Raw genomic sequence first — 18,634 nt, 5'->3', positions numbered from 1 at the left:
ATCAGTAGAGAACTCACAGCATGCTTCTGGGTATCCCTGCTCTAGTGGAAGCACCCTGGTCTAGTGGAAAGTTCATAGAATTCATAGAAACATTTAGGTTGGAAAAAACTTCAAGATCATCAAGTCCAACCTTTGACCAATCACCACTTTGACAACTAGACCAGAGCACTGAGTGTCACATCCAGCCTTTTCTTCAACATTTCCAGGGATGGTGACTCCACCACCTCCCTGGGCAACCCATTCCAATGCTTGACCACCCTTTCAGTGAAGAAATGCTTCCTAAGCATTCAATGTCATGATCCCTTCTACACTAAGACATTTGAAATAAAATAAATATACCTGTGAATTCTTAATTTTGAGATACAGTTTTCATAAAAATATATTCCCTTTTTTCCACTGTTGGACTTTCCAAAGGTCAAATTTGGATCAGAAAGTTCTGCAGAGAGAGAACTCTGTGATCATTTCTGAAAAAGCAGCTTTTCTGGCCAAAGCTGGAATCTGTTGCACATGGGAATGGGCCTTTAGTCCTTGCTGGGGTGATCATGGTAAAGATGAAGCACAGAAAGAATGGCTGAAAATAGGCCAAAGGTAGAGTGTTTGATGTAGTATAATGGACTGCAGCTGTCTGGGACACAGCCCCTCCTGGAGAATGTTCATCTGAGATGCCTCTGAGGGAGAGGGGAATGGAGAGGTGGGTGGCAGGGGGGGATACAAGAGGTGCATGAGAGAGGTGGATACAAGAGTTGGGTGGGAGAGGTAAATGGGAGAGGTGGATGCCTGCCAGCACTCTGTGCTGAGGGAAAGAACTTCCTGGAGGTTTTGGAAGAGTTGCAGTGAATCCCTTAATTCAGCTCTGCTTTGTCGCTTTTATTTCCCGACACTCCATGCTATCTGAGGTGTAATAAAAAACATGCTCATAGGATAAGCTCCTTAATTTTCCTTGTGATAAGTGACACCTCTTTCCCTGGGACTTGCACTCAGAGTGCAAGTGCAATCAACACGCTCCTGGTGTTGATTCCTATGTGCTGGGAGGGGGAGGAGACGGTGTTTGGAAAGGGAGGGAGAGGAGGAAGGTTTGGCATTCAAGCCAGGCTTGTTTCCTTTGTTACCAGGAGCATTGAATTAATACACTAAGCCTGAGAGTCATTAAGATAAAGAACTAGCAGCTTTAATGAATATCTCCAGCTAGGCTGGAGCCTGCATGGAACTAATAAACCCAACATGCTTTGTGCAAAACCTGGGATGGACTCACTGGGGGATATCTTTCCTTGAGTTATTCCAGGATTGTGGTCAGGAAAGCAAAGTTAGCTCTTTCCAAATCTCATGTCTTATAGCTGTGGCCTCCAGATTCCTTTCCTAATGGAAAAGTGTGTGGATCTCTGTGTGTGTGTGTGTGTGTGTGTGTGTGTGTGTGCAAAGAGCGAGGAGCAGGTGCCATCTGTGAGGATTCTGCTGCCTTCCCCTCACTGTTTTGGTAAGGGGTCTGGACTTGGGGTAAAATACTGAGATTCATGATGTAAAGCAAGGGTGGAAAACAAAAGTATGTTGTGACATGAAAATTCTATTAACAGAGGCTTTAAATTATATGAATATGGAAAAAACCAATTTCCTACCAAAATGAGTGGGAACAGCTGAGGGAGATAGTGCTGACTCAGGGAAAAAGTGGGACCAGTTTTTCCAGCTCTGTGATATCCAGCTGTCAGAGACAGGGCAGAACCATCGACACTTGACTGACTCATATGTGCTTATTCCTGCTGGCCCTTTATCCATGATGGACTTGCCTGTGTGTCCATCCCCCACTGGGAGCATAGTGGAGGGGCCTCAGTCTGTCATTGCTGCAGGCCTGAGCCATAATAACTTCCCTTTAAATCCTGGGAATAAGGATTCTAACAATTGCAGTTGTGGTGCCTTTTCTCTTTTCCTCTTCTCTCCTCGTCTCCCCTCCTCTCCCTCCCCTTCTCCCTTCCTCCTTCCCCTTTTCCCTTTCCTTCTCCTCCTCCTCCCTTTCCCCATCCATGCTGTGTCCAGGGCATAGCTCAACACCCATCAAACTTGATGTCAAATCTGCCACAGGTGGACAGATCTTTAGTCTAAGGTAATTCCTGACAAATATGTTGACAAAGGTCCATTCTGCATGTGGAGGAAAGGGGCTTTCTGGGAGTTTCCTGAGGAGAATGGAGTGTGCAGGCTGGCGAGCCTGGGGTGTCCAGAACCCATGTTTGCACGATGCCTGCAGGAGCTGTGCAGCTCAGCAATTCCCTGTCTGGTTGCCCTTGTGCTCCAAAACACACACACACTGCTCATGCTGTGGTGGATCTCCAGGCAGCACTGGGATTGTCTGATGGGGCACTGAGAGCAATATTAGAATGTGCAGTGCAGCATTGGGGGGGGTTCCCTCTGCTCTGCTCACCTGAGAAATTAAACCAATATTTGTCGTTCCTGCCAATGTTTTAATAATTATCTTCTACTTAACACAACTGTCCAATTCCTTCCTTTTCAGTGAAAAAGAAAAGAAATTGGCATAAGCATGATACTGGCCAGACAACAGAGGTGAAGCCTGTGCAGAATGGGAGCCAGGTCTTTATAAAAGAGCTCCGAAGTCGGACGTTTCCCAGGTGGGTTGTTCAGCTGGAATGGGCTGGGGGGGCAATGCCTGTACAGCCACTGTCCTGGGAGGCTGGTGGTGGGCCTGGCTGAAAGCATCATGGAATGATGATGTCTAAACAGGTGCTGTTTGATTGCAGATGTCCCAGGCTCTTCCCTTTTTTATATTTGTGCAGCTGTATTCAGATCTCCTCTTGCTTGAGCTCAGGTCCTGTGGCTTTCCATAGGTGCTTGGATTTGTGAAGGCAAAAAGCATGGAGTCACAGAAAGGCTTGGGTGGGAAGGGACCTTAAATCCCATCTCATTCCACCACCTGCCATGGACAGGGACACCTTCCAAGCCCCATCCAACCTGGTCTTGGACACTTCCAGGGATGGGGCAGCCACAGCTTCTCTGGGCAACCTGTGCCAGGGCCTCCCCACCCTCACAGGGAAGGATTTCTTCCTAACATCTAATCTAACCCTGCCCTCTTTTAGTTTACAGCTGTTCCCCCTTGTCCTATCACTGTCTGCCCCTGTAAAAAGTCACCCTCCCTCTCTTTTATAAACCCCCTTTAGCCACTGGAAGGGTCTCTAAGATTTCCCCACAGCCTTCTCTCCTCCAGGCTGAACCAGAGCATGTTTGACCCCTAGAACATCCACTTGCACAAGAGACTAACCCACTTACTGCATTGAATTATCCAGTTCTCAAAAATCCTAATGACTTTGCTGAAGTCTGTCTCCATCTTGGAAAGAACAACGACATGCTCAGTTTCTGGGTGACAAAGGCTCTCTCACTGGGGTAATGAATAGTGCTAATTGTTGGGTGACATGTCCCACACGTTATTAGGCTGCTCCACAGCCATTTGCAAGAGTGATCATTTTCTTCTGGCTCTTTAATGTAGACCATAGCCAAATAAATCCTTAATTATTAATAACTAATTATTTTAGAAGAATCCTTGGAGACTGGCAAAGTGTACTTGATAAACACAAAACTGCTTCTTTTTTTTATGGAGAATTTAATTTCACATTTAATTTGAGATACTGGTCTTGGGCTGGTTAAGGAAAAAACTGAAAATAATTCTGAAGTGTTTTGCAGCTCTTACAGATGTGTCTCACTGAGCTCAGGATCCAGTATTTCTACTTGCTTGGCTTGGCTATTGTTATTGGGGCCTGCAAGATCTTTGTCTTAACTGTTTGTCTTTCTTTCTTTTTTTTTTTTTTTGATTTGACAGGTTGCAAAGCTCATTTACTAAAAGATTTAAGGCCCAGGCAGACTGATTTCAGTAACCTCAGGTGGCCTCTGAGACTGCACTCACACACACAATATCTCTGAGTCTCTCCCAAGTTGTAAAAAAAAATAAATACCATAACCCCCCAAATTTTCTCCTTGTTTCTCCCAATAATGTGGGTGTAAGAAAATCCTGCTGCCAAATTAAAGTTTCTGAGACAGAAGGGTCTGTAGTCTGAAGAAGTGGCTGCAAGATGAGGCCTCTGACACCCACACTTGTGCCATCAGTGACACAAAGTCTTTTGGAGAAATTGTCTCCTCTGAAGAAAACGAGTGAGATGTGCAGGTGCAGGTGCAGGTGCAGGTGCCCAGACCAAACCCCAGCACTCGTCAGTCAGGGTGAAAGGAGAAAGGGGGTCTCAGATCAGAAGTGTCGTTCCTGACTCCCAGCACATGGCGGTGAATGACGAGCCCCGGTGAGTCCCCCGGAGGGGCTTGACTCAAAAGGAGCAGTGAAGAAAGCAAAAAGGCAAAAAATATAATTATTGCCTTTCTGCTCTAGAATGTTTAATACCAAAATAGCATTAGAGTAGCAATAGTAGTAGGGGTAAACAATTCAATTGATGCTTCAGCGTAGGTACCAGCCTCTCATTTTGCCCTGATCGTTGCTGCCTGCTCTGGGACCAATCTCTCTTTAAAATGATGTGTAGGTTCTATGGCACATACAGAAGCCATGTGCCTCTGCTCTGGAGCCAGGCTGGGATTGCTGGGGGTGCTCAGCCTGGAGAAGAGAAGGCTCCAGGGAGACCTTAGAGCCCCTTCCAGGGCATAAAGGGGCTCCAAGGGAGCTGGAGAGGGATTTTCAACAAAGACCTGGAGAGACAGGACAAGGGGGAACAGCTTCCCACTGCCAGAGGGCAGGGTTAGATGGGATGTTGGGAAGAAATTCTTCTCTGTGAGGGTGGGGAGGCCCTGGCACAGGTTGCCCAGAGAAGCTGTGGCTGCCCCATCCCTGGAAGTGTCCAAGGCCAGGTTGGACTGGGTTTGGAGCAACCTGGGCTAGTGGAAGGTGTCCCTGCCCATGGCAGGGGGGATTGAACAAGGTGGGCTTTAAGGTCCCTTCCAACCCAAACCATTCTGGAATTCTGTGAGCAGGCACAGGGTGAGGGGTTCCCCTACCCTGCATGGTGAGATCAGAGGAGGGTGTGGGGTCTCTGTGGCAGGTTGGGTGTCACGGGGTGGGGAAGGTGGTGAGCTCAAGCGTGGCAGCAGCCACGACAGCACATCCAGGCTCGTCCTCTCTCCTGCCCATTTTGGTGCCGTATGGAGATGTGAACTGGAGCGCAGGACTGCTGCAGGAGAGCACTCAGACATTGGCCTTACCTGCCTGGGCAGGAAGGGCTTTTTGAGGAGAACCTTCAAAGTCTGACTGCTCCCATCTGACACACAGCACATGGTGACAGGACACTTTTGGGACTGTTGGTCCTTCATGTACAGTCACTTTTCACGCCTGAAAAGATCAAGAAACCAGACTTGAATTTCCCCTGGGAGCTCTCAGTGCCAATAGCTGGTGGGCCAATGGAGCTGCCCTCTCCTCATTCCCCTTGGAGCCCTCCCAGCCACTTCAAAATGATCTGCAGAATATTTCCCAAGCAATTTATTCAACTTCTTTAAAATGATTTGCAAAGTATTTCCAGCCCAATTTATTTGATATTAGGTAATGTTTTTAGTCTTACCTTCTTTAGAGTGGAACATTTAACACTAATTCCTTTAACATTGATCACCAGTAGCTCAACAGATCCTACAGCTGAAGGAAACAGCTTTTTGCCACAAGCTGTTATTTTAGGAGTTCCCAGTAGCTGGAGCATGAGGCTCAAGACATTGATTCTGGATGATTCTGTTGTGCTTTTCGTGCTTTGCAATATATGACTTTTTGGCTTTTGGCTTATGAGCCTAATCTGTATGTAATTCCTTATCCATATTGCCTTCCTTTCAGTAGTGGCATGCAGATCTGAGCGTGGAAGCCCCTCACCATTGCCTCTGTTTGGTTTTCCAGCGCTGAAGATATTGTGGTGAAGGTCCCAGGCAGCCAGCTAACACCAGAGTATTTGGAAGAGAATGGCTTTGCAGAGCCCATCCTGGTGCCCAAGAAGGACGGGCTGGGCCTGGCTGTGCCCGCTCCCACCTTCTACGTCAGCGACGTCGAAAACTACGTCGGTGGGTACCTGGGAGAGCAGGTGGCATTGGGCTGCTTGGAGCCCAGCGGCTGCTTTTAAAATAATAACCCATGAATTGTATAAAAAATTGTAAAATATATTGTAAAATATTGTCTATGCCCTGGCTGTGCTGGCTGCAGTGTTTGTTATGTAGTGGGAGCCTGTAGTTAGCAATGAACTCGCTGTTGTTTAGTGTACCAGCTTGGCACTGGGGCTGAGCCAGGCTGCACTGCTCTCCATAGCTCTGCACTAAAAGTAACAGCCACAGCAGGATCAAGAAATGGTTTCTGGAGGCCAGGACTTCATTGATTACTGCCAGCTTGCTTTGTGTTGAAAGAACAGCTACACTGCAGCTCCCTCTGCCCAGGCAGCCCGTGTTTTAGCAGTGATGCCAGTGAGAGCTGTTTTCAGTGCTGCTGGTCATTTGGATTCTCTTGGCATTCTCCCATCTCTGCCCTGAGCAGGGTGTTGTGCTGCATCTTCTCACAAGCCATCACCTCATCCCACCTGGGAAAACAGACCTTGGCCAGAAGCCATGGAAGGGCTCTAAAGTCACTTGTCTCCACATCCTTCTTCCTTTAGCACGTGTGTCTTTTGTCCTCTCGTGCTCTGTCCTTCATCCATGTCTCTCTCCTTCCAGTCTTCTGGCAAGGCAGTGTCTCTTTGGAGCCATGACTGCAGCTCCAGTGGATCCATCTGTTTCATGGTCCCTTCATCTTCTTCCACAGCCTGCTAACCACCCCCTCCTGCACTCCCTTACCCAAACATTGACCATTCCCCAGACTGGAGGGTGCCATGACCAGCCACTGCTGCTCTTGACCGTGACTGTTGGATCTGCAGTGAGAAAACAGTGAATAAAGGAGAATCACAGAATCACAGTATCAATTCAGTTTGGAAAAGACCTCCAAGATCATCGAGTCCAACTGTTTCCCCTGCACTGCCAAGGCCAGCATTAACCCACATCCCCAAGTGCCACATCCACAGGGCTCTTAAATCCCTCCAGGAATGAGGAGTCCATCACTGCCCTGGGCAGCCAGTTCCAGTGCCTGGAACACAAGCCCCCTGATGTTATTGTTACCTCTATTCCCTTGCTTCTACAGGAAACACATGTTCTGTGCCCACCTGCTACGCTCAGCAGATGTTCTCGTGTGCCTGAGGTGCTCCTTGGGCACCTGCTGGAGCTCTCTCAGCCTCCAACTGAAATCATCCCCCCCACCAGCAGGACTGTTAGTCCAAAGCTGGAGGGAACAACATGGGTTGTTTAATCTGAGCTGGCACCACATTTGAGTGAGGGGCACAAATCTGTGCTGGTCCAACCTCTTTGGGGTCTGCTCACTGAAGTGGGATTCCCCAAGCAGGGATTTATCTTGCTGGTTTGTACTTAATTACCTTGGATCTGGAATGTCTTTTAGAAACAACCTGAAGGAGCAGAGGACAAACCACCACCAATGAGACTGCCAAAGACATTGTTATACTCTGGCATTTCATGAAAAATAAATTGATTTTTTCCCTTCCTAATGTCTTTAAAAAGCTCTGAATGTCTTTATAAAGCTCTGCCTTTCTCTGTGTGTTCTCTTTTTGCCCAGTGTAAAATCCACTGATTAACTGATGCTGTTAGTATTAACATCAGAGATTTGTGTCCCACAAGGTCTGTCAGAGGAAATGTGTAAGGGCTAGTAGATCATCCCTGTACTCTGATGCAGAGGGGATGGGTTTTTGATGTGTAATTTTGGGTAAAATAACAAAAGGTCAATTTTTTATAGTGGTATGCCTGAAATACCATGGTAAGAAAAGGGAACTCCTCGTTGATTTATAGGTTTTGTAAGGAAAAATTTAAAATAGAGCATAAAAGAATTTGGAATTCTGGAAAATCGGTGAAGATACTGCACTTGTACAGTATTATGATAGTAATACTTGTAGTAGTATAGTGTTACACCCTGTCTGCAATCACAGGACCTTTATAACATGGTGGGGAGGGCTTGCTCCAAGGATACAAAGGTATTTGCATTTAAATTTCACTCAGCAAATAAAATCCATAATGAAATTAATATATCCAAAATAGTGTTAATCCTTTAAAGATAGAAGCTACAGAAATAATTTTGTCAGGGACATGACTACAAAAGTTTTATGGATATTTCATGTCTTTCATGCATGTATGTCTATGTGGGTGAATACATAAACAACAGGGAGGGTACAAGGGCTGAAAAGATCAGAAAATCAGGAGATTGGGATGGTTTTGGACATATCAACTCACCCCCCAGCATAGAAAATGGGGCAAGGTGGGCTGCCCATCAACCTCTCTCTTTCATTGGATCCATGTGCAGGCCCGGAGCGGAGTGTTGATGTCACTGATGTCACCAAGCAGAAGGACTGCAAGATGAAGCTCAAGGAATTTGTGGATTACTATTACAGCACAAACAGGAAAAGAGTCCTTAATGTCATCAACCTGGAGTTCTCTGACACCAGGTAAGGGTTCAGCCTACCTGTAATTACTAGAGATTTATTTATAATTTATATTCAATTTATATATATATTTATATAAAATACATGTCTATTTATATATAACATGTTTCTATATAATAATATGGTTGCATATATTATTTTTGTCTTTATAATTATATTACAATTACTTATAAGTAATTGTATTACTTATATGGAATTATATATCAGTTCTGATTTAAAATTCCTGAATCCCATGCTATGTCTGGGATACGTGGCAAGGTTCAGCGGGGCAAGTTTGATCAGTGTCCCCAGTGCTTCCCTTGTTAGGGATTGCTCTTTAACCTTGGGATAGAAGCTTCTGGTTGCTCCAACTCTCCCCTGCATCATCCATACACAGCCAGTGGAGGCACAGCACGGAATGAAGGTGCTCTTTGCTCTGTGAGAAGGGTACAGGTGATGGCAGCTCAGCCCTGTGTCATCAGCAGCCATGTGTCACAACAGGACATTTGGGCACCTTCCAGCTTTATTTCAGCTCCAGTGGTACAGGCACAGTTCATCCAGTGCAGCTGTTTGCTCAGACATAACCTGATGCTCCAGGAGGGAATTCTCTGCCTTGTCCAAGTGGGGGAGGATGATGTCCTCTGTTCCAAGTATGATCTTAGGTACTTGGGTGCAATGTGATAAACACCATTAAGACCAAAGCAAGGAGGACAGGGTGACCACAGAGGTGTGATAATGCTCTCTGTGGGAGAACACGGACACAAGGGGCCTTAATTTTTAATATTCTGTGTTGTTTTTCTGGTGAGATGGGAACCCTGATGGATGTAAGGCAACACCTTCTCCAGCTTAAGGTGATCTTGATCTCCTTGGCACGTTCTTTTTTCAAGTGTGCTGTACAGCAGTGAGCATCCCACTAGGTGTGAGGGCATCATGCATTGCTTACTAAAGTCTTCCATGCAGAGTAGCAGAGAGGGGGTAAGTAGATGAAGTGTGGCTTTAGGTGTAGTGTTACATGTCACTGGGTGTCCTTTAAGGATAGTAACTTTGAAATTTTGTTATATCTTTGTAATGCTACAGCATGGGTTATAGTTCTGGTTTCAGTGCTTTTGCCAGATAACCTGTGATCTGTCTGACAGCAGCTCAGAGTCAGGGAGGTGCTGACTGCCCGAGGGCAGGTTGGGGGTCATGGTGCAGATCAGCTAGATTAGATATTGGGAAGAAATTCCTCCCTCTGAGGGTGGTGAGTCCCTGGCACAGGTTTCCCAGAGAAGCTGTGGCTGCCCCATCCCTGGAAGTGTCCAATTTCAGGAGAGGCTTGGTGCAACCTGGTATAGTGGAAGGTGTCCCTGACCATGGACTAAATGGGAATGAGATGATCTTTAAGGTTCTTTCCAACCCAAACCCTTGCATGATTCTGTGATTCTGTGATCATTAGCTGGTGTCAGTGCCTGAGAGTTGAGGTCCCTGCTCGGGGCTCTCCCACCTTCATCCCAGGAGTGGGCAGGTGCAGCTGTAAAGTGTTGGATGTCAAACAGCTGCGAGTTTTACAGGTCCTGTAGTCCTTTGGGGTAGGTGATGCTTCCAGAAGGGAAGCACCAGAGAAGGAGAAGATCCCTTTACATACAAACACACTACACAGATGATGATGAATGTCAACAGAAAAATGAAGAATGGCTGTTTTGGGGAGCAATCTGTTTCAGTGAGAAGACTTGAAAAAGAAGGCTGGTGGATAATGACAAGCTCATTTTTCCAGCTATTCCCCTGAGCCGTGTAGTTGGGATTTAGTGGTGCACACCCATTGCTGCAGAGAGCAGCTCTACTCATTACAGGCTTCAGAGATCACCAGGATCTTCAGCAGAGATTTTTTTCAGCTTTCTGCCATTATCCTCGAATAATAGGATGTCTTTTGTCCTGAAGGACTGCTGGAGCTGTCGCTCATACACTGCTAATTTAGACATTAATAGCAAATATTTTATTTCTTAGCATAGACAGTGACAGTTTAATTGAATGCACTGCTCCATCTACCCTGCCATGGAAATGGAGCTGTTGTCATCAGGGTTTGACACTGAGCACAAATGACATGTGGGAGCATTTAGTTTGGGTTTGAAGTGGAAATATCCTTACTGACATGGTCCAGTAGTGAATCTCCCCCTCCCACAACTATTAGCCCAAATTTTTGACTATATTAATCTAAAATGTAGCACATTCTGGGATGAAACACCTAATACCTGGTTATCATGCCACTGCATTGTCTTAGCTATGATTATAGTGTATGATATTTGTCACATAGTATATGAATTATATAAATAAATAAATACAATATGAACATATGTTCAGTGTAAATGAAGATAATTTGTATAAATTTTAGATACATATACGAGTATATGCTTAGTGTAAATAAATAGATTTATTTGTATAAATTATAGAAATTATAGAAATATATATGTTATCTTTTAAATATATTCACATTATCAACCCAAATTAGGCATTTTCCTCCTTCTGAGCTTTTAATGTATTTTAGTCAATCTAAATAAGATCACTGATTTTCAGCATCAGAACAAGACTTATTTATCCATAAGCATTAATGTTGTTGTTATTTGGATTATTAATATTAAGCTTAACTTTCAAGTTTTTAAGGTTTACCAGATGATTTATGTCAAAGTGCACACGTTTCACTTTCTCTTCAGAAGGGGGCTGGGAAGGTGACTGTGATAACAGATCTGGTGATACCTGAGCCTGCATAGCAAGAGGCAGGGGCTGGAGAAATGCAAACAGCATATATTTGATCAGAGATGATGCTGCTGAAAGAAGGCAAAGGATTATTGTTAAGTCATGATACTTAAAAAACCCTTAAATCTCTGTCTGTAAACAGTTTTCCCAAATTTTCTGAGTGAAGAGCAGTTCCACTGCCACAAGAGGAGCTGCCTCAGTTTGCCATGCAAGTATTGTCACACGCTCGCCTCTCGTCGTACCGGGGTCCTTGAGCTGTGTTTTAAAAAGCTGCCTGTCTGTTCTCCGTTCTCTCTGTAAGGATGTCCAGTTTTGTAGAGCCTCCTGACATTGTAAAGAAGCTGTCCTGGGTGGAAAACTATTGGCCTGATGATGCTCTGCTGGCCAAACCCAAAGTGACCAAGTACTGCCTGATCTGTGTGAAGGACAGTTACACCGACTTCCACATAGACTCTGGCGGAGCCTCTGCCTGGTACCACGTGCTCAAGGTGAGGGCTCCTGGGTGTCAGGTGTATCTTGTAACAAACTAAGTTTTACACACAAGGAACCAGCATAAAATTCTCTTGAAATTCAGCTCTCAGGTTTATTTCCCCATGGCTCTGTTGTATCTGAGCCTTATCTGCTGTAAGTGGGTTCGCTCCCAGCAGTACTGGATCTCCTGAGTGAGGAAGCACTTGGAGCATGGAAATCCAAATCCTCTGTGTATTTTCACTCTATTAGAATTTTAATATTTGTTTAGTGCCTTCTGCACATACATCACCCAAGGCCTTAAAGGTACCATGTCCTGCTTTTGCATGGTGATGGAACCTGGTGCTGTAAACATCACTCCCACAAATCTGAGCAGATGTGGTCAGCTGGTGCTTTAATTATTTCAACCCCTCTGTACAAAGCTCACTAGTTAATTTTATTTAAACATGGCTAAAATACACAATGCTATCTGTACATCTATATAAATATTGGAGTGTGTGTGTGTCTGTGCCATTGCAGTGTTGTTTGGTTTGGCTGCTCATTGCTAATTTTATATTTTCTAATTCAGGGAGAAAAGATATTTTATCTCATCAAACCAGCCCCTGCAAATATTTCTCTGTATGAACGCTGGCAGTCAGCAGCAAACCACAGTGAGATGTTTTTTGCAGACCAAGTGGATAAATGTTACAAATGCACCGTTAAACAAGGCCAGACACTCTTCATCCCATCAGGTGAGCAGGCTGGGGCAGGTGGGCTTCCCTCCTCTGTTCAGAGGAGCACATCCCAAATGCCAGAGGGGTGGGATTTGACAACTTTCTCTGACAAAGTCTAATTCTCAATAGAAGTTTGATTTCATGTGCTTACAAGCATAACAATCAAAAAAGAACAAATCAGACCTTTTACTGCTTTCTATTAAAATTTTAGCAGCCTTTTTTACACACCACTAGTAGGCAGAGTGTTCCACCCATGGTCTAGCTGGGTTGCAGTAACTCCTGAATTCTCCTTCTGTATCCACCATGACTTTCTGACACCTAACACAGAATTTATGTTTAATGAATTTATATTCTGACCATGACACCCCACAAAACCCTTGTCACAGACATTAATCCCCTGAGACACTCAGGAAATGCAGGTACCTGCATGAGTGTGAGCGTGCACTTATGGCTGCACACTAGGCCAAAGACCTCGGTGTTACAGGTTTTTATGGGTTATTTAATAGACTCAGGCTTTCTTTGGATATTAGGGATAGTGGATTTCGTTTTTCTTGGTTCCTGGGAGGATCTCTATAAGGACAGGGAGTTGATCACAAAACAGTGCAGGGTTTGAAGTGAACACAGTTCTGCTCCAGCCCTTCTCCCTCACCTTCTTCTAACCACGAACAACAATTTCTGTTTCCAGCCCTCCCTGTTACCTGCTGAAACTGTAATCTCTTTGGGACAGGGATCTTCTCTCCCTCTACCTGCATGTAAATGATGCAGAGCCCTCCTCGAGCCACAGTCTGAGTGCAGGCAGTGGCAGTAACTGGTACCAGTGCTCAGGAGGCAGCAGACAGTAGTGACATTTTTCTGTGTGTGAGTATATTCTTGCACAGAATGTTTACACACTTGAATTTTACCTCGAGTGTAAGAAGTGGAAAGTAGGTGTTTCTCTCATCACCATCTGTGGAGCAGATGGTGGAACAAACACAGAGCAATTTATAGAGATTCCCTAACTTGAGTAGATTTTTGTATGAAAATACATGTTTGGAAAACACCTGGTTCTGACACTGTGATAAAGTACGTGTCACAGGTTTTCATGGAGATGGGAAAGCAGCTGCCATTATGCAGCAAAATAAACAAGGGGCCACTTGTTGAAGGAGTGTGTGGTTCTGGGGCTGGACTGGAGAGCTGTACTGGTACCTAGGGAGGAAGCTGCTCAGCAAAGTATAAACATCATGTTGTGATGAAAGTCTGTGCTACTGCCGTTCCAGTTTTTATCCTGAGGACTCTTGTCTTTCTCTTTTAGGTTGGATTTATGCAACTCTAACACCTGTAGACTGCCTGGCCTTCGCAGGACATTTTCTACACAGTCTAAGCGTTGAAATGCAGATGAGGTAATCTGGCATTAAAATCTGAAGTTGTGTAGAGGCTCAGTTTTTAATCAGTGAGTAATAATAAACCATTGGCAGTAAGGTTGGTGTAGCTCTGTTGGGCAGTTTTGGGTGGTGTACCCACCTCTGTGCCCTCTGACCACGTTCTCTCACGCTGAGTTGTTCTCAGCTGCCCTTACGCCTGTTGCACAATGCACAGGAGGATATGTGAGGTGCCTGGGTTGGTGTGGCCATGTCCTGAAGGAAGAACTGCTACAAACTGCCAGGAGTTTTACCCTGGCACCTACCACTCAGTGCTGGATAAGCCCCCACCCACTCAGCTGGACTCTTTGCTCAGTGTAAGACAGTACAAGTAGTTCTTTATTGATTCTGGGCAAATAATGCAATAAAACTATCATACATCTGTATCACCTTGTTTTTTAGTGGTGCTGTTGTTATATTCTGCTTTTGGCCTGATGCCAGACTACATGGCAGCAGCACAAAGAGGCTGCAAAGTGACCCTGGGGCTTTTGTGACACACTCGTGCCCTGTGATGCTCTAAGTTCCTGTGGCTTTGTCTTGCAGGGCATATGAAGTAGAAAGACGGTTGAAAATTGTCAGTCTGACCCAGTTTCCAAACTTTGAAACAGCGTGTTGGTACATGGGGAGGCATCTACTAGAGAAATTCAAAGGTAAAACTGCATTTCCTTGCCTGCCTCGATGGCTCAGCTTTGGGGTCTGAGAACAGTTACCCTTAATATATGGTGATGTCCACATAGAGGATGAACAGATGACCAAAACTGGTCTTGTTAATGTTTGAAAACTACTTTGAACATACCAGCAGAACGTGCTGCTCTGGTCCAGCTCACCCCTGAACATCCTGCCATGGGCTCTGGGAAAGACCTGAGCTGTTCCTCTTACTTGTGCCTATGAGAAGGTTTATTCTGCTTTATAAAATAATGCTGTTATTTTATTTTGAGTTGCCTGTGAGTCTGGATTCATTCCCTGTTTTAACTGAATGAGCTATGGGCTCTGTGAGCCCTCCTTTCTCCCTTCATCCTGCTGATCCTAGTTGAAGATATGGGCAGGTCTCATGGACACAGGGCCACAGGAGCATCAGGCATGTGGCCAGCGGGAGCATTGGGAATTAAAGCCAAGTTTTCTGTGAAGTTCCAGCTCTTTCAAATTTGATTCCTGCAGAGTTGATCCAAACATCCATGTGTAAATGTTCTTTACAGATTCGGGCTTGCTTTGCTCTTTGCCTCTATTTCTCTGTGTCCAGAGATATCCACCAGATCCTTCTATAAAGAGGAAAATTTGTCTAATTAATCCACAGGCTGCTTTTCAGAATTCAGTCAGAATCAAAGAGCCACTGATGGTACCTTTTTATTCCCACAGCCTGGATGAGTGGCCATAGAAGTTAGGGATGAGTATGGGACCGAGAAAGGAGCCAAAGGATTGCTGGTGTAGACAGAGCTGACAGGAGCACAGTGTAGGAAGGCTGAGCTGGATCTGTGACACAGTAAATATACTCCTTATTACCATCAAGTTACAATAGGGATTGAATTGTGGGGGCCAACTCTCCAAGAGTTAACTTTAACTTTTCCAGTTAAACTTTTTCAAATTAAAGACTTCCTGTAAACTGTCAGTTCTTGAATGACACTGGGTTTTTCCTCTGCTTAGGTTTGCATAAAGCTGGACAGCAACCTCCTGCTCATCTACTCCAAGGAGCAAAGATTCTCAACGGTGCTTTCAGGTCATGGACTAAAAAACAGGTAGGAGAAGCAGCCTGGGTTAATATTGGGTGTTTGTTAGTTGCTGGGGCAGAGAGGAAATGCTAGAACAAATAACATCTCCAGAGCAAAACATCCAATTCTGAGATGCCAAAGAGAAGGAACTGGGAGAACGGGAAGGCAGGCACTAGCTGGGATGTCATGGTGCCACACGAGGAGTGGGCAGGAAAAATGGTACCACCAGAGTTCTAAAAAAGTTGCCAAAGGGACAGTGGATGAATGTTCTCCTTGATTCCAAGCATCTCCATGTGCCACAGCAGCTCAACAGAGGGTTTGTGCAGTGAGGGCTGGAACAACACCTGCTTTTCTGTGGGCACAAGGTGCCCAGTTCCTGCAAACCCAACACCTCGATCCAGCCAGGAAATACGCACTGCTTGGAGACAAGGCTTAAGGGGATTTGAAGCCTCAATTTCCTGCTACAACTATTTCAGAAGTGTTATTCTTGTTTGCGTGGCTCCTAAATTTTGGGGGACTCAGCTGCAGGAGATAGCCTGTTCCATCACTAAACATGGACAGGGGAATTGGCCAAAGCTGGACTTTGACTATGGTAACACACAGGTGAGTGCAGATGATGTCAGTGCTCCCAGAGCCCCCAGGACCCTCTGCTGACACAGTACCTGCCTGTACTCACTGAGGACACCAGCCTGAGACAGTGTGTCTTGGTGAATGTAGAAAAGGAATTTCTCTCAGAATCTCATGTAAGAGGGTGAGCAAAATGATGCTGCAGCTGTGAAAAAGCAGTAATATCTGAAAAAAGATGATTGACTTTGTTGTTCTCTCAGGACAACTTGTTACAATAACATATAGAAGGGGAAAAAAGTATATTTTTTCCTTATTTGAATGTCTAATGCAGTCAAGATTGATTTCAGCACATAGGAAAAATTTGGTCGACTCACTTCAAGAAGGTTTTTTTTCTATTTCTGAAAAAAACACACACAGAAACTGCAGTCTGGCTTTGTTGTGTTTTAGGCTTTAGCAGAGCATGAAGATGAACTACCAGAAAACTTCAAACCAGCACAACTCATCAAGGACCTTGCCAAAGAAATAAGATTAAGTGAGGTTTGTGCTGTTTTCATAATATTAACTGTATATGTCTAGGCTGAAAAATGGATGTATTTCAATAAATGTTTCCCACTCTCTCCATTAAAAGAACTCTGCTCAGGACTCTTGTCTGTGGCTGACTTGCCATGTTCTGGGCTCTTCTTTGCTTTTCCTCAGCTTTATGCTGTGTCTGCCTGTCCTGCACCCTTTCTCCTCCACCTGGTCCTGGCTGGACTGGCCACACTCCCCTCTCCAGCCTTATTTTCTGTTTCACTTTAGCTTCTTCTCCCCTCAAAATAGGATAGAACTCAAAGAACGCTGTTGCCATCTTCATGACCACGCTCTCCATGTAACATCTGCTTTTTCTGGTGCTTAACACTCTTGTCCATGACATTGGCTGAGCTTGGAACTATGACCCTGTGCCTTGTCCCAGTGGGAAGCCTTGCTCTTGGGGCAGAGTAGCTATAGCAAATGAGATAATAATTATTGCACTGCCCAAAAAAACCCAACAACCCCCAAAAAAAACCCAATAAAGGAGGTTGCATGGGAGGATCATCCACTGAGTGTGGTACCATATCCCACCAGGTGACAGTACCTGGTTCAGTTCCTTTGAGAAGACATTGTGTTACATTCCACCCCCTTTCTAACGACATCCAAACACCTCAGAACTGAAATCTGTCATGTCCTTTGATCCTCTTTGATGTAGTGTTTAAGTTTGCTGATTGTCAGAACGGCAAGTTAAGCAGAAAATAATTTCTTTTTAATTAGTCAGTGTTAATTTTAATTGGGCAGCTATTTTACTGCTAATTTTCCCCGGGGGGCATGAAATGTGATTCTGCTACATTTATCGTATCAGAATTAAGTGGAAAGCGTTTGAGCTCAAGCTGATCAGCATTTTAAGCAGAAGAGTGTTCATTTCATCCATCTGTTAGTGTGGACAGTCCATTTAACCGTCCCACCTGATGGACCTACATTCCCTACCAAGCCTCTAGAGTTTCTCCAGGCCAGACTTGTGCTGAGGGACGTGGGGGTGGGAATTGTTGAGCAGAGCCTTATTGTGGCCTTTGATGGGATCTTCATTCCCTGGCCAGACTGGCCTGTGATGCAGATCACCCTCCAGCAAATCCTTGGGGATCTTTGGGGTTTGTTTCCCCATGGGAAGGGAGGGTGTAGGTGAATATCAGCCATGAGACAGGTGGGTGTGAACACCTTCTGTTTTGTGCCAAACTGCAGAACGCTTCGAAAGCCAGCAAAGCAGACGTGAGTGCCAACACCACCACCGAGGAGACCTGTCCTGTGGAGAAGGAGGAGGCACCTTCACCTGTCCAAGTGACGCCTCCGCCCCCTCCCGCAGAAAAGCTCCCTAAAAAAAAGACTCCCAAAACTGTGAAAACCCCCAAACAACTCAAGCCATCCAAACCCCCCAAACCTCCCAAGCCCCCCAAGCCCCCCAAGCCTCCCAAAACACCGAAAGTGAAGGGAGAAGGCAAAAAGAAAGGAAAGAAGGCAAAGGAGAGTCCCCCACCAGCCATCCCCAACCTCGACTTGCTGGAGGCACACACCAAGGAGGCTCTGACCAAGATCGAGACGCCAAAGAAGGGGAAGGTGGGTCGTGTTTTAACCTCTCCCCCTTCTCCTGCCATCACAGGGATAAAATCACTCCTTAGGTCTCATGTAAAAGGTAATCTGTGTGACACAGTGTGAAACCCTGGCTCTGCTGATGAGAAGGAAAGATTTGTAACTGCTGGTTCATTGCCCTTCTTTTACCCAACTCTTGGATTTAATTTGACTGTTTGCTTGGTTATTCTTTGATATGGAGCCTCCCAGAAACCCATTTATATCAAAAGGTATCAATGATGTCAGAACTTGTTTCTAAAGCATCAAATTTACTTGAGATTTCACTCTAGAAGGAGTGACTGGAGATAGAACAATAGTTTTCTTCCACTTTTGCCCATGCAGGACAAGTTTCTTTGTTATGTCCTTGAATTCTGAAACCTTTTAATTCAGCATGAATTTTGCTGTTGACTTCAGGAGGGGCCATTGAGGCACTGACAGAGGAATGT

At 45.1% G+C, this 18,634-nt stretch overlaps 1 protein-coding gene across 4 annotated transcripts in view; it reads left to right on the top strand.

The window, feature by feature from the left end:
• PHF2 (PHD finger protein 2) overlaps window positions 1-18,634 on the top strand; it is an 82,644-nt gene that overhangs the window by 45,218 nt on the left and 18,792 nt on the right. For all 4 annotated transcript variants that reach the window (XM_064668093.1, XM_064668091.1, XM_064668094.1 and 1 more), the window contains exons 3-12: window positions 2,501-2,615; window positions 5,870-6,030; window positions 8,354-8,495; window positions 11,503-11,689; window positions 12,238-12,400; window positions 13,674-13,761; window positions 14,323-14,429; window positions 15,421-15,512; window positions 16,500-16,589; window positions 17,805-18,176. In XM_064668093.1, coding sequence (XP_064524163.1) covers window positions 2,501-2,615; window positions 5,870-6,030; window positions 8,354-8,495; window positions 11,503-11,689; window positions 12,238-12,400; window positions 13,674-13,761; window positions 14,323-14,429; window positions 15,421-15,512; window positions 16,500-16,589; window positions 17,805-18,176 — 1,517 coding nt within the window. The remainder of the gene's footprint in view (window positions 1-2,500; window positions 2,616-5,869; window positions 6,031-8,353; window positions 8,496-11,502; window positions 11,690-12,237; window positions 12,401-13,673; window positions 13,762-14,322; window positions 14,430-15,420; window positions 15,513-16,499; window positions 16,590-17,804; window positions 18,177-18,634) is intronic.

This window comes from Pseudopipra pipra, chromosome 11 (assembly GCF_036250125.1).
Source record: "Pseudopipra pipra isolate bDixPip1 chromosome 11, bDixPip1.hap1, whole genome shotgun sequence".
Classification (NCBI taxonomy): Eukaryota; Metazoa; Chordata; class Aves; order Passeriformes; family Pipridae; genus Pseudopipra; species Pseudopipra pipra.
This window is presented reverse-complemented; position numbering and strand designations above follow the sequence as displayed.